The 14,875-nt window shown below is 44.6% G+C and overlaps 1 protein-coding gene across 4 annotated transcripts in view; it reads right to left on the reverse strand.

Moving 5' to 3' along the window:
* Positions 1 to 13,895, reverse strand: part of LMO3 (LIM domain only 3) — a 61,134-nt gene extending 47,239 nt beyond the window's left edge. Inside the window, exons 1-3 of one of the 4 annotated variants that reach the window (XM_053943934.1) lie at positions 13,879 to 13,895; positions 13,130 to 13,412; positions 5,365 to 5,578 (exon numbers count right to left, since the gene is read on the reverse strand). In XM_053943934.1, coding sequence (XP_053799909.1) covers positions 5,365 to 5,570 — 206 coding nt within the window. In that variant the 5' untranslated portion in view covers positions 5,571 to 5,578; positions 13,130 to 13,412; positions 13,879 to 13,895. Of the gene's footprint in view, positions 1 to 5,364; positions 5,579 to 11,996; positions 12,128 to 13,129; positions 13,599 to 13,878 lie in introns of those variants that run through there. The other 3 variants (XM_053943935.1, XM_053943936.1, XM_053943933.1) reach the window with 3 other exon arrangements.
* Positions 13,896 to 14,875: the final 980 nt, after the last annotated feature.

Genomic DNA, 14,875 nt, shown 5'->3' on the forward strand with positions numbered 1-14,875 from the left:
TGCGTGTGTGCATCACTCTCCTTATCCCTTTCAACAACTGTTAAGGTGTTTGGAGGTTTTCAAAACCTTTGGCAATTAGTGGAAGAGAGAGTATTCTTGCCTCTTTTTTTCCTCTTTCCAAGACACACTAAATGATACCATTTATGTAAATTTAGAAGAACTTTAATCGCACACAGCACAATTAGAACAAGTGGATTGCCACACCTACCATTTTTAAAAGTATTTTAAAATATTTTTAGGGCATATTCCTGCAAACTACTAGTCCCTTGAATGCTTTAATGCATTGCAACAAGGATATTAGTGTGTACAGAAGGGTTCAGTTCTAAAAGCTTTAGTGAAGGAAGTGGACCTCTAAAGCCTCACTTCCATAAATGCCTCAATATTCCTGAAAACCCAGAGTGCTTAAATCTTCAAAGGTCTACCCTTATTTAATCAAGCTGGGCAAGAAACATGTTGAGGAGGCATTTTGAAAAAATTTATAACCCACTACTCATGAAAATATCCACACAGAGTATTTATGCATGCATTTAAGCAAGCTGATATCTTGGGTGTTTGCAATACTGCCCGTGACATGGGAGAGGAATGGGATCTGCTAATCAGCACCAGGCCACAAGACATTTTAAGTCTTTCTAAGCACTCCTACACAATAATTTTTTTAAATAATAATTGCCTTTAGAGTGCTAGCAGTTGTACAAGAAAAAGCTGCTTCCTAAATTCTTCTCTTTTCAAACTGCTCTGAAGCGAAATATTTTACAGAGGCAGCATCTTTATAATGCTTTTAGTTGACCTCTTCTTTCTGTGGTCAAGTCTCATTATTTATAAGATCTTCTCCAATGTCCAGTTTTAGAGACTTGGCTTTTCTCTGGTCTTTCAACTGGTAAGTGGCAGAAAAGGAAAAAACCCAACGTGTTCTGTCCCTTTCCTCAGGAATGGTGATCTACTCATTTTCATAGCTCTTCAGTGGTACTTTTAAAGTTTGCTGTATATTTACAAACAGTATCAATACTGTGGTGGAGGGGAAAGGGTGGAGGGAGAGGATAGACCTTCTGTCATCCTCCTCCCCATTCTCAGTAAGGTTCTAGATGTGTTTAAGGGCAAAAATTCCACCCCAATATATTAGTTTTGTTAATCCTTTTCTTATGATCTTGCTTGCCTGGCTAGGGAAATTATGCAAAAAGTAATAAAAGTTCTAATTCAATTTCCATGTTAAGTGGTGGATTTGGGAAAAAAAAATATATATCAGAAACCATATTCTTTGTGTTTACTAAGAGATATGCACTCCAACATTTAGTGTCATGGAGCTGGAGTTAAAACCAGAAACGGCAAAGATAATTTAGCTGCATGAATGCCTGCTCTTCAGTAAAATGCTGCCAAAATTAAATAGGAATGAAACAGCACTTCGTAGTCATTGGTCGCTCAGCGGGGTTTGCGTAGTTAAAAACCTAAGTGAAAAGGGTGATTGACCTACATTGCAACTAGCTTAGCACAGCTGTACTTTCATATTTCTGCTGCATCCGAGGAAGCTCATTATTTAATATAACTGAGTTACATGTAATTGTCGGTCTTTTATTTTACACTTCTAGGGGCCAGATATTAATCTCAAACGTGCAGCAGGCGTTACCGTGCATCTGGAAACATCCACGGCTGCCCATTTGCAGGCAAGGCTAAGAGAAGGGATTGCACACAGTTGCACCTGAAATTAGGAGGCTGCCCAGGGCTAGGAGAACCTCACAAATATACAGAAATCAAATGAGCAGATGGAACAGAAAGCAAATCCCTTGGCACCCCAAAGGCAAACGCTCTGCTGTTTCCCTCTTGTTTCGAGCAGAAGCAGCCCAGAACGTGCAACCAAAGCACATTTCACACAACTCATACCTGCGGTTTAAATAAGTAATAACATTCCAGTTAACAACCAGTTTGACATGTTAACAGCCCAAGGGCTGTTAACATAATGACTGGTCATTAATGGCAGTAATGACAGATTTCAAAGGGAATATTGTGCTTCTAAATGGACACGCTGCCAGTCAGAAGAGAGGACAGAGCAGGATAGGCTGATGCATTAAGATGTCACCATACAGCTCTGGAGGAAAAGAAGGGGAGGAAAAAAAAAAAAAAAAAAGTTCTTGCATATTTCACTTACTATAAACGGACTTGAAATATTGGCATAAACCTAGAGTTCCTCAAATTAAGTCTTCACTTTCTAACCCAGGAGTGTATAAGCAGAAGACAGAAGCCTGCAGGGGAATTATACTCTGCATATCATTTTCGGGGAGTGTGTTATTTCTAATGCTGAGCCCTTTCTTTGCTCAAGTCAGCTCCCATCCTCGTTAAGAGAACGGAGCTGGCTCCGGCCAGCCCGGCGCCCCGGTGCCGCACGCCACCTCGGGAGCCGCCGGAGCGCCCTACATGAATCAGATTCCAGGGCAAAGCCTCCCCCACCAGCTTCCAAGCTCCTTACTTCATCAAAGATTCCTTCCGTTCCCTCAATCCCTCCCGATCTGGAGGAAAAGGTTTTAATGTAGTATAACTAACTAATTTTACCAAAGGAGGCAGCTAAAGCAAAGCAAGTTTTGGAGCTCTGAAGATGCAGAGCATTTGTAAGGAGCTCAAAGTGGGGACCTCAGGGCTCAACTGCAGCACGAGAGCGTGCATCAGGGCTGAGGGAGGGTGTAGCTTTTTTGGCAGGCATCTCTAAATGAAGGATACTGGAAGTATTTTCGCAAACAGGCAAAGACACAGTCACACCATTTACGAACTTAAACATGAATGCTAAAGCACCCAAACTGGCTGCATGATTGCTTGTAGCATCTGTAGAATGCCTGTCTTATTGAAAGGCATAATGAACACTGAGAGACAAGTTAATAAGCAATTTTACTCTTTATGGTATCGTTCAAGCCACATAGCCTCTAGAGGGCACCACGTAAATTAATAGGAAGCCAGAACAGTTTTATACGCAGCGAAGGCTCCCTTTATGGTTAAAAAGAAAAAAAACCTAGGAAGATAGTTTGAAACCACAATCGAACTCTAATGTGATCATTAGTACAATGTGATTTGTTCCTGAAATTCATATCAAGTGGGTTGCTAAATGTGAAAGCTTATTTGACTACAAAGCTAGAGAAAATTTAACTAGTCTGTACATTAGCACTAAAAAGATCACTTTTATAGGTTCACTGCATAACTAAGTAGATAAGATGCAATGAGGCAAATGACTATCTGCAATTACCTTAAGTGCATCAGTTTGAAGTTTAGTGTAAATACCAAGTTTAAATCTGTGCACTCTCAAATATCACCCCAAAAAAAAAAAAAAAAAATCGCAACGAAATAGTTTCATTAAGACTCAATAAATCCAGAGACAAAAATCAGAAACATCTTAAAACCAGTTATAGGATTTCTCATATATGCTGGCTTCACATGCAAAAGGTGCTATGTATGAAGAAATAAATGAAACACCAGTTTGAATGTAATCATGACAAACAACAACAACAAACCTCCTTTCTCTGAATCACTTGGTATGAGTTTTAACAATCTGTTAGCAAAATATTTACTGCTGTTAAACCCTCAAAGACCAGAGTGCAAGAGCGTGTGTGAATGCATCTGTGCTGGGGAAATGCTTTGCTCATATCTTTGCTACCACATCATTTCTGGTTTTGATTTTAAACATTTGATTTCAAAACATTAGATCTGCTGCACTAGCACTTGGGAGATTCAGTAAGCTCAAAGTCTCCAGTAAATTTGGAACTCAGATTAAACAGCCGTAGCAGCTCTCTCGCTCCTGCAGGCATTTGTTTTATAAAGATTATTAAAATGGGTTTTAAAAATTGGGATGTTACTTCCCCGCACCAAAACCTTTTTCAACCCCTCTCTACACACAATCACCTAAAGACCACAAGCGACCTAAGTTCATGTACAACAATTCCCTTCTGTTCCGACAGCTTTTAAAAGTGAGGTTTTGTTACCTACTACTTTGGCAGCTTTAACACAGCGGGTTTAAGATGCAGCCTCCGTGCCGAATTCCCAGCACTCTATCTCGGGTTCAGTTCAGAGCTTTAATAGGTAGCAGAATACTTTTACCATTAAGTAGCCTAAACCCATCTGAAGAACCTGATCTGCCTTTCAGCCCCAGCTCAACAGATGCACAGTGCGTTTGTGGAGGTTTTTGTCCCACTCTTTTTTCCTAGAGGCGGTTACGTGGAGAGCCAGAGCACTGATAGTTGTCAGTGCTTTAGTCCTGATTCCTGTTCCTATCTACTCATGGTGTATAACTTGGGAACTGATCAGTGTGTGGGAACCTCCTATTTGGTACTTGTACTTAAGTGGAACTTGGAAGTTAACGCATTCAAAAAGAATTTTAATTTTTCCCCAATGTATTAGCGACTTCGATGCCCCTTTAAAGGGAAAAGGCTTCACTAAAAGGGGCAGGGGAAATATTCCCAGAAGTTCCCCTTAGCCTGGAGCAGCTATTCTCATTGGACCCCCTCCACAGGGAATGGAGGAAAGGTGTTACTGTAGGAAATAGGTGCTCGGAATCACCCCAGAGGAGCCTTTTCTCTCTGTTTACTATTGAGAGCCCAGGGACACTAAAGTTCCCAGTTAAACTGTCCTGCAAAGCAGCCCTATTGACACACAATGTGTAGATAAACTATCCTGGTGCTGCCCACCAGTACTTTGCTATGCGTTATTCCTCAAATAGTTTTGAGAACAAGCAAACAAGAAGATAGAAAAGATAGAAAAAGGTGCTGATTTGCTACCTCTAGCAAGTGGCCACAGGTTAGCCAGCATCCCACCTGGGCCACCAACTGAAACCAGGAGCAGAGTGAGTTGGAGCTCAGGCTCATGGTTATTAAAAATGGGGAAGTCAGTTGGCTATCCTGGTGCAGCTTCCAAGAGCTGAGTGCCAACCTTCATAAAGCTCCAGTGCCACAAACGAAATCCCTTGGCAAACTAAGAGGACAAAGGCGAAGGTGGGTGAAACGTTCCTCACCTGCAGGGTTCCAAGCCTGCCCTGGAGCTGGGTGAAAACCACACAGCTGGTTTCAGGCTGCGACACCTGGCCACCACTGTGCTGCCAGGAGGAGGAGGAGGAAACAGGAGACCACCACCTCCCCAGGAGCACGGTGCTGTGGGAAGCAGGGGGGAATTATTCTCCTCTACACCAGAATCAGCATCAGAAATCTGGCAGCCGCCTCCACGACCTGCTCGCGTGCGCTTTTTGATATTTTAATTCAATCTCCATATTTCAGTGTTTGCTTCCTCATCTCCTCAAATACTCAGCCTTGCAGCCCTGCCTGTGTGAGAGCAGCTCTGTAGGAAGGGCTGAACAGATTTCCCAAACTTGTCAGCGAGCGGAAGAAGGCCGTGACCTACCTCAGATAGTCTCTGCGACAAAGGATAAGGTTGGCTTTGGTGTACAAGGTAGAGCCCACCTCCCCCAGGCGACAGTCACAGCAGGCACATTTCAGGCAGTCTTCATGCCAATATTTGTCCAGGGCCTTTAGAAGATATCGGTCTTTAATCTTACGGTTGCAGCCAGCACAACCTTTCGGCTTGGTGTCTGGCTGGACTGAGAGCATTTGTATACCTGAAATACAGTAAGACAAGAGAAGACTGAAAACAGATATTCTCTCAAGTACAAAAACTCTTGCCCTTTTCTTCCTCCACCTCGCTGCTCCCCCCGCCACATCCAGTTCATTTAAAAGTCAATGGTGTAGGTAGGATAAAATAACCTAGTCAGTCCACAGCGAGCTGAAAACAAGGCTAAGATAAATTTGAGAAACTTCCACTGCTCTAAGTTCCACAGCTTCTCTTTAACACCTCATTTACCTGGTCTCTTTGCTGAAAATAAATGAGATTAAAAAAAAATAACACAAAATATTAAAACAGTCCTGTTGAAAAGTCATCCAGTTTCAGCCACAGTATCCAATATTTAGCAATGCAAAATTTAAATAAACACCACATCTCCAATACTTAGCAACCCAAAATTTAAATAAACAGGATATCTATATGGAAAACATACTTCAATCCACACATTTGGACTTATTTGCACTATATTTATAAAATATAAAAGAACTTCAGTTTTTAAAGAAGAAAAGATTTGAGTTTTTAGAGGCACAAAGCAAGAGTTTCTGAGAGATTTGACATAGAAATTTTGGTGCTGGCAAGAGGGTGTTTTGTTTTTTAATATTTTCGTTCTTTTTAGACATATGAATGAAGTTATGAGATTTCCAAAGACTTCAGTAGCAGCAACGCAGTGGAAAGACCTCCTGAAAAAATCTGACTTAAAATAATCTGCACAAGAGAGGTTCTAGTTTGTAAAGAAAAAACAAAAATGCTGCCCTGCTTTCCAATCCCAGTTTTAGCCAACAGCTACTTCAGGACAAGGAGCGCAGTAGTGTCCATTAAGTATATATACACCTTTTGATGTAATAGCTGAGAGCATTTAAAAAACCATTCAAACACCTGAAACGCTGTTTAATGGACAGAACCAGTGAAAAGGGGAACACAGCTGAGCGATATTACTCAGAGCAACACAGCCAGCTTCCAGGGATCCATTCAAAAATCAATTGCCCTCTGCTTTACGGTAAATGGGGAGAGGTCCCTGCCCCAAAGTGCTCACAGACTGGTCTCCCTGCACCAACTGCCACCCCAGCACACTCAGACTAATTCCCTCGCAGTTACCTCTTAGGATAAGCAAAATAATAGCCCCGTGGACGTTTTGGTGGACATCACACAGGGACAGGAGGGAAGGGAAGACCCGACACGCTGTTCAGTAGGGGGTTACCTCACTGCTTTAAAGCCAGTGGTGTGACTTCAAAAAGATGCCACTCACTAGAGCGTGTCTGAATATTGCAATGAGAATTTGTCAAGATCTGGGGAGATTCAAGATGGGGAACGAATGCTGTTGCCAACAACCAAATCCTACTCCAACCTTTGGGGTTTGGAACCCTATTATTATCATCCAGAGATTGGGAAAGGTTGAACAGAGTCTCATAGCAAAGAGGGGCAAATCCAAGAGCCCCTCACCATGAACACTCTACTACCTGGAGTTAAGAAAGCTTGGCAGTGCCAGCTTCTATCAGCAGACCTTGGCTGGTGCTGTAACGCACCACCACACACAGGCAGGCTCAGGGAGCCAGAGCACAGAGGAGTCGGGGGTTGTTTGGTTTGGTTTGTGTTTGCTTTTCTGAAATCCCTTGTAAGAAAAACAGGAAAACCAGTGTAACTTTGAAGCAATGGTAGAACGTGCCTTTATGGATGTTGGGGCTGCAAAAACAGCAGGCTGAGGCATCCCAGGGAGCTCCACACAGGTGTGTAGAACACATGGGATTTACGTGGAGTGCATGGCCAGTTAAGTGACTTTCCAGTGTTCCCAAGCTAAGTCCCACCTGCAAAGCTGATGGCTGAATTAGAAATAATAATTCTGATTGCAACAGCAGCCTCGCCCCTCCCGTTGCAATGCAGCCTATGACACACCTCGGGGTGATACATTTATCTGGTGGAGGAGCTGTTCAGGGGTGTGCAGGCAGTTCTGCTAGCAGGCACCCCAAAGTACCCCGGCAGTGCTGCTGCACAGCATCTAAATCTCATGACAGAAGTGTAAGCTCTGTGGTTTTCTATCAGCCAGTACAAAACTTGTCGGTGCTGTCCCTCCCATCACTCCCCAGCTGATGCTCATAGCTCCTCACCACGTGGAGACTCCTAAGATCTGCCTCTCATTCCCCAGGGAGAGGATGAGATCCAGTGACCTGCACTGGGCTCCACAGTCTGTGGCAGATCTGGGAATGAACACACACATTTCCTCTTGAGAAAGGACCATGAGACAAAGGCTGAGCCTTTACAGCATTTCCAATTGACAGCTGACTCCCCTGAATCCAGGGGACATCCATGAAACAGCAAAGTAACGTGGCTACAAATAAACAACTCAAAGCAGTGAAAATATCAGAGATTTTTGGTAAGGAACCTGTACCAGACTGTAAAGGGAACTCCTGCTGAAACTCTAATAACATCACTTGGTGGAAAAGCCTTAATCTGTAATGTTGCTTATCACAGTAGAGTGTAAATATCCACTAGGTGCCAACAACAGGCTTATCCCCAGACCTTCTCTTTGGCCATGTAGAGGACAAATGCTTAAAATCAGCCAAAGTTTGTATAAACTTCTTGTAACTCAGTTAAAAAAAAAAAAAAGTTTAGAAGCACGAAGGGCTGTTCTAGGACTTTAATCTTTAGCTCGAGGGAAACCAGAATAAACTAGGAGCTAACACAGTTAAAGGCTTTAACGAAAAAAATCTTAATGTAAAAATTTCATCGCCTGATAAGGAAGCGGGTTAGAGAGTGGAGGCTGGCAGTCTCTGATCCAGGCTGATCTACTGTCCTGAGCTGTCTGAAGGGAACAAGATGCCACAGAAACACGGCCAAACTAGTGAATGGCTGAGCAGATTGCAGTAATCAAGCCTGATAATTCCCGAGGTATATGCTGCAAACATGAGGTTATTGTATTACAAATAGAACTGCAGCTTGCACATAGCCTGCACAGCTTTTGAGATACTTACTACATGAGGAAAGTAGGCAGAGCCCTGTCATTCACACTGCTCAGCCCAAAACCTTCTTGTAGGGACAACCGCAAAGGGGCAAACACCCCACGGAAGGAGTATTTGCAACCCTGCACATCTGTTTTCCTGAGGCAGAGAGAGAAGATGCTGCTGACACCCCACTGGCAGCATCTTCAGATTAGGGATTCTATCTGCAGCAGCTTTTGGAGGGAAGGAATGCTTTTCTCCTCTGATAGATCTGATCTGTTCTCACTTTACATGCAATGAAGCTGGTTCTATTTTATTATTTCAATTTTGCCAAACTACTGCTTCATTGTAAAAAAAAAAAAAAAAAAAAAAAAGTTATGCTTTTTCGGTAGTGCAGAAGGGTTCTAAACAAAGTCAAGAAGTGTTTGACATATCTCCGAATTTGAAAATGTCCTTTTCTTCACACGCCCTCTTTAAATCCCTTAATTTTGACAACAGAACATTTTACTGCTTTTTTTCCCCTGTATTTGTATGAGCCACTCTAATGCAGATCACCTCACAGACCATCTCTCTCCCCTTTAACATTCCCACAAGATCTCCCTCCAATGCAGCTGCACTTTTCAGATACATGCTTGTGTATTTTTAGCTCTCCATTAATTTGGCAATAAGAATACCTTGCAGCTTACTGTCAGCCAGCTTTTCACAGGCTGCAGTTTAACTACTCATTTATTCCCTAGGACATGGGAAGGGCCTTTTCAAAGGCTGACAGCACCCACAAACCCATCCAAACTGCTCCTTGCTGAAATATCAGGTGGCAGTGCACAGCACTGCTGCCTGGCTGCCTTCCTCTCCCCTTCCCCCAGGAAAGCAGAGCTTATGGAGCACTTTCAAAACATCACATAATTCCCTAAGTGCTACACCCAGGCTGTGGAAAAAAAAAAAAAAAAAGAAAAAATCAAACCCAGCCTTCCCTTCAGTTCTGCAGAGTTCTACCCATGCTCTGCATCACAGAGCAGATCTGTTCTCAGAAGTGAGGAATTTCAGTGCCTAGTCTGTCACTGTCAAACAAACCCTTTTTATTTCACCCCAATATGCTTTCAAGGGCTTCCTCTATCCTTCCCTGCGCTCCCTCCCTTCCTCCACCCCCAGTCCCCAGGATACTGCACACAAACTGCAGAGCTGTGGCAGGAATAAGACTTCTTCATCACCATTCACCCCCTTCAGGATTTTTGAAGGGAGAACTTGAAAACCCGACTTGCAGGTTTTCAGATTTCTCTCGATCTCCCCAAGTAACTTCGATGCAATTGACTCCCCTCCCTGTTTATTGTTATTATCGTGTGATGAAACACTGTCAACTGATTTGTAACTATGATTTCAGGATAAAGAGGAATGGTTGCTGGAAAAAGCTAAATTAGGCTCCCAGGGAAGGCAGAGAAGCAAAAATCCATCTCACTCAAATCATCACCCTTCTCAAAAATCAAGGGGAACGGGGATTTGAGGTAATGAACTATATTGTGTTAGTGATTTAGAAGCATCTGTAAGCGGGATTAGTCCCCGATGGTGCTGAGCGTGGTGTGAGACACTCAGAACTCAGCTCTTGTTTGTGGTACAGGCAGTCCTTGGGAGGAAGAGTTCTATTATGCACTGGATCTCTTACAAACTTTTAAAGACCACTCTTCCCCCCCTTTTTCAGAAGCATGCACACAGTTCCACCAAAGAGAGCAGCACAAACAGCACAAAAGGGCAAACTTGCCTCTACTTAAGAAAAAAAAAAAAAAATTGAAAAATCAGTTTGGAACAAATTGAGTTTTGAGTGCATCAGTCTTTATAAGCAAACTGACAGACAACATGCAGTCAACAAGAGAGCTAGGGGTCTAGGAAAAGACAGAAAGAATACTTTTCTGGTGCTTTCCCACTTTATAGCTTCATCCTAAAAGCATTCAGAGCTCCAGTAATTCAGGGCAGCACACACAGACTCGGGGAAAAAAAAAAAAAAAAAAAAAAAAAAAAGTTGTGGTTTCAGAAGCTAAGAAACATTTCAGAACTCATATGTAGCACATCAGGAGTCGTAACTAGTTTTAGATTGGCATGTAAATTGTTCTGTGGAAAATTCTTATTGCCTCCGAGACCCTGCTATTCTGAGTTATTTGACAGTTTAAGGGAAATCATAATTAAAAAAAAGAGACATAAATAATAGCCTGTGCAGTGTGGTGCACAGAAATAAGTGGAACCATTTCATTTAAACTCTGGTGAGCTTTTAATTGCCTGGATTGCATTGTGAACCAGCCTAACGGTTGATTGCCTCCATTATGCTCTCTTGTTCTGTGCCATTCATCCGCACAGTCTCAGCTTCTGTAGTTAACACAACAAAGTAACCGCAACTCCATAACACTCGGGTTTTTTTTTAAAAATAAAAGTAAGGATTTCAGCACTCTGAATATAGCCTCTCCTGTATACTTTTGAGTTAATTTTCCATGGTATATAACTAGACTTCACCTCCTGCCCCTTCTTCTACAGAAGAACCTGTTTTTTTTTTTCTTTATTATTTTTGATTTTTTTTTTCCTTTCTAAATAAAGGATATGGGTTGGTAAGGAGGGGATGAAAAAGAAAAAGGAAAAGAGGCTAGGCAAAAATAAAAATGAGAATGCAGTCCCACAGCTGGGAGCAGTGATACAGATTAAAAGAATTTGGCCAACATGGCTAGTCGATTGCCAAGAGACACCAAACAAAAGATTTCTCTTCTTCTTTCCCCTTCTCTTTTTGAAAGCTAGATTGGGCCTAAAAGCTTGTTTCTCTCTGTTCACTGGCCCAGAGCATCCCTGCAGGCTGTAGCCCCCTAAGGGACAGCACAGCAAATAGATGTGCCCAGATCTCAGGGACTGGAGCTGCTGAGCTATGTTCCTACCCCTGGCGTGTCCCCCCCATCTCTCTCCCCCAGCCCCCCCCACCACTCTCCCCCCCCTCCTTTTTCAGAGCAGTGGTGCTGGGAACCAATTTGATTCCCTTTTTCTCCAATGCAGCTGCAAGGCTCAGAGATACTGACATTTTTCCACTCTTATCAGTTTAATTACAGTTACCATGGCAGCAAAGTGCTAGTGCTTGGCAAAGGCCAACAAGAGATTTGCAAGACTGAGTTCAATTTTGATGCAGCTCACATGCAAAATAATAATAATAATAATAATAAAAAAATAAAATAAGAAACATATACTCCACAACAAAGAATCCCTTTTCGGAGTTAGACGCTCAAGCCTTTTATGCCAATTCCTTTGCGAGCATCACAAGGATGGGGAGAGGGAGGCGTCGGGGCCAGCGCGTCGCGATGTTTGTGGCACCGAGCAAAACGCGTGGGTTTTAGGAGCGGTCCTACAGGGCTGTCCCCAGGGCACACGCCGGCACAGCCGCTGCCCGCGGCAGCGCGGCGAGGATGGAAGAGGAAGGAGGAGCCCCCCGCCTCCCACCCCGGGAGCGCACCGCCGCCTTACCAAAACTTTTCTCCCTTTTCTGCATGAGTTGATTTACGGGCGCCTGGAGAGCTCCTTCTCATTGAAGCACCAAATCCCGGCAAAAAGTAGCGAGTGCCGCCTCGGCTCGGGTCAAGTGAGCGGGAGCGCGGCGCGCCGCAGCGGGGGCGGGGGGCGGCGGGGCCGGGGTTGTGGATGTGGAGATGGATGGGGATGGGGATGGGGATGGGGATGGATGGGGGGACGGCACACCCCGAGCCGCCGGCCCCGCGCGGCGGTGGCGAGCGACCAAGCCACATGCTCCCCTAACTCTGCCGTAAGCCTATAATCCCAGCGGTCTCTTAGCTTTGTTGTAACAAATGGGTTTGATTAAACTGTCACATGCGGCGTTAGCATACCGTATCGCGCCCGCTAGGAAGGGAGAAGCGGGGGGAGAAGAGGGAAGGAAATAAAAATAAAAAAAAAAAAAAGGAGGAAAGAGAAATGCTGGCGGACAGAAGTACCGCTGCCCAGCGCCAGCCTGCCTGCCCTTCCCTCTCGCCGCTCCGGGAGAGGGAGGACGCGGCGCCCGGAGCCCGCAGCCCGTGCGCCTCCCTGCCCTGCCGCCCCCCGGGCTCCCCGCCCCGCTGCTGCCTCCGCTCTGCCCAAAGGGTTAACCCTGCGCCGAACCAGCTGCAAATTAAACTGCTGTACGGGGAGGCTTGTGGATTAAAGCCGGGGAGTGGGAAATTAACCGACTCCCTTGATAATTGAGAGCATGTTTCGAGAAGCTCTGGAAGAAGCAAGAATAATAATAACAATAATAACGGGGAGGGGGGTAGTGGTGGGGCTGCAATTCATTGTTAACTTTGCCTGCTATTTCTCGAGACATACAGTCGGATGGGTTTCGCTCAGCATCCTCTGCTTGCATGTATTTCATGTCTCATCATAAAAATAATGAAGCCTCACATGATTTAAACAAAACAGTCTCAGCAGAGCTGCAGCTCGAGTGAAAGTTGCAGTGCAGAGATGTGTGTGTGTGTATTGCAGCCCCGGCTTATGACTCAGAGAGGGAGAGAGAGAGAGAGAGAGAGAGAGAAGGAGAGAGAGAGAGAGTGATGCAGGCACACATACACAAATGACCCAAAGCTTATGTACACAGTTGCCTCACTTACCTTCTCAATTAAGCGATACAGGGGAGGCAGTTCAATAAGCACAGTGGCTGCTTTGTAGCTCTTCTCCTTGGAAAAGGTCAAAAAGAAGCATTGTTTGGGGAAAAAAATAAAGAGGGGGTGGGAGAGATGGGGAGGGAGATCGCTATTCTTTAAGTTTAAAATAATGAGGTCCTCAAGGATCCGCCAAGTAATTGTGTTGACCGCATCCGAGCTACAGGTGTCCTCCTTTTAGTATCTTGCAGTCCAAGGCTGTCTGTCTCCGTCCTGGCTGAAGACAACTTACCTAAAGCAGCGTGTGAGGAGCCGAGTTGAATGAAGTCAGGGCTTTATCAGCTGCAAAATGCAATCCCTTACCAGCCAGACATAATACAGCAAAAGAAAAGGTCACTCAGTTATTACTGAGCCAGCGGAGCCCAGGCAGCTCTTGTGGAAGACCACAGAGAAGCAGCTCCCTTCCGATTTAAGGCTATTTACCTCTCTCCCCCTCCACCCACCCACCCACCCTTCCTCTCCCCCCTCCCCTCTCCCAACTCCCCCTTTCTCTCTCTCCCTCTCGTTTTCTCTCTCGTTCTGCAGCTCGCTCAAGTACAGCCGCCCTCGGAAAGTGCAAAGCAGCCAGGAGACAGATTGGGCTTTGTTGGTAATTTCCCATGGTGAAAATTTACAAGCCTGCAAGTGCAGTCAGCAAAACCACATGCATATGCTAGACACAAACACCAGGGACACACACACACGCACACACAAGTGACCTCTGCCGAAGCGGCTCGGGATCACCTTCCCAGAGAGTGCTCCAGGAGCACACCCGGGCAGCCAGGGCAGCGTCGAGCCCCCCACCCGCCAGCACTCCTCCCAAAATACTTGGCTTAAACAAAACCAGAAGTTGCCCACGCAAAAAGGAAAAAAAAAAAAAAAAAAAAAAAAAAAAGGGAGGGGGGGGCAAGATACACATCTCTCTCTATTAATGAGTAATGAGAAAAATCCCTGAAGGTGAAAACTCAGCCTCTCTCCGTGCTAGATCTGAGCTGCTCAGAAAGCAGTGGAAACTCCGGTGTGAAAGTTTCCTGCTCCCCGGCACGGTCCCCGGCCGTGCCACCCCCTCCCTGCACTTTTGAAGCTGAATGCTGAAGGAAGCCAAGCCATTGCCCCCCACCCCGCAGCATCCTCGTCCCAGGAGCTGAAGACGGATCCTTATCCTCTACCTAGTGTTGGAGGGGGAAAAGATAATAGACATGGGGGTTGTTAGAGGTGCTGGACACCCCTGACCACAAGACAGACAGATAGACATGCAAACACACGAGAGGCAGAGCATACTTTGATACTCAGTCACGCTCACAGATGACTGTTTCTTCGTGTTTTATAATAAAGATGTTGAGCCTAGCCTACTGTAAATAAAGTTGAAAAAATCCAAAGCATCTTCCTCTAAGAGCCATCTGCAGTTGGAGAAAGACCAGATTAAGAATTTGTGAATACAGTTTTCAGACTTCAAAGTGAATATCTGTTGTCTGCTATTAGAAGCACCACGCTAGATTTCCACAAAGCTTTGAAAGATGTCAGCTTACAATATACCCTAAATTTGAATGACACTCATATTATAGAAGTCTTTCAAGACCCAAGAAAGATTTAAAAGCATTGAAGTGCCCTTCCATCTACACCCCTCCCTTCTATAATCCAGCAGCTCTAATAAAAATCAAAGCAACCTCAGAAATGTATATGTTTAGGACAGGTTCCTCCACCTCCCCCCCCCCA

This window comes from Vidua chalybeata, chromosome 5, assembly GCF_026979565.1.
Source record: "Vidua chalybeata isolate OUT-0048 chromosome 5, bVidCha1 merged haplotype, whole genome shotgun sequence".
Lineage (NCBI taxonomy): Eukaryota > Metazoa > Chordata > Aves > Passeriformes > Viduidae > Vidua > Vidua chalybeata.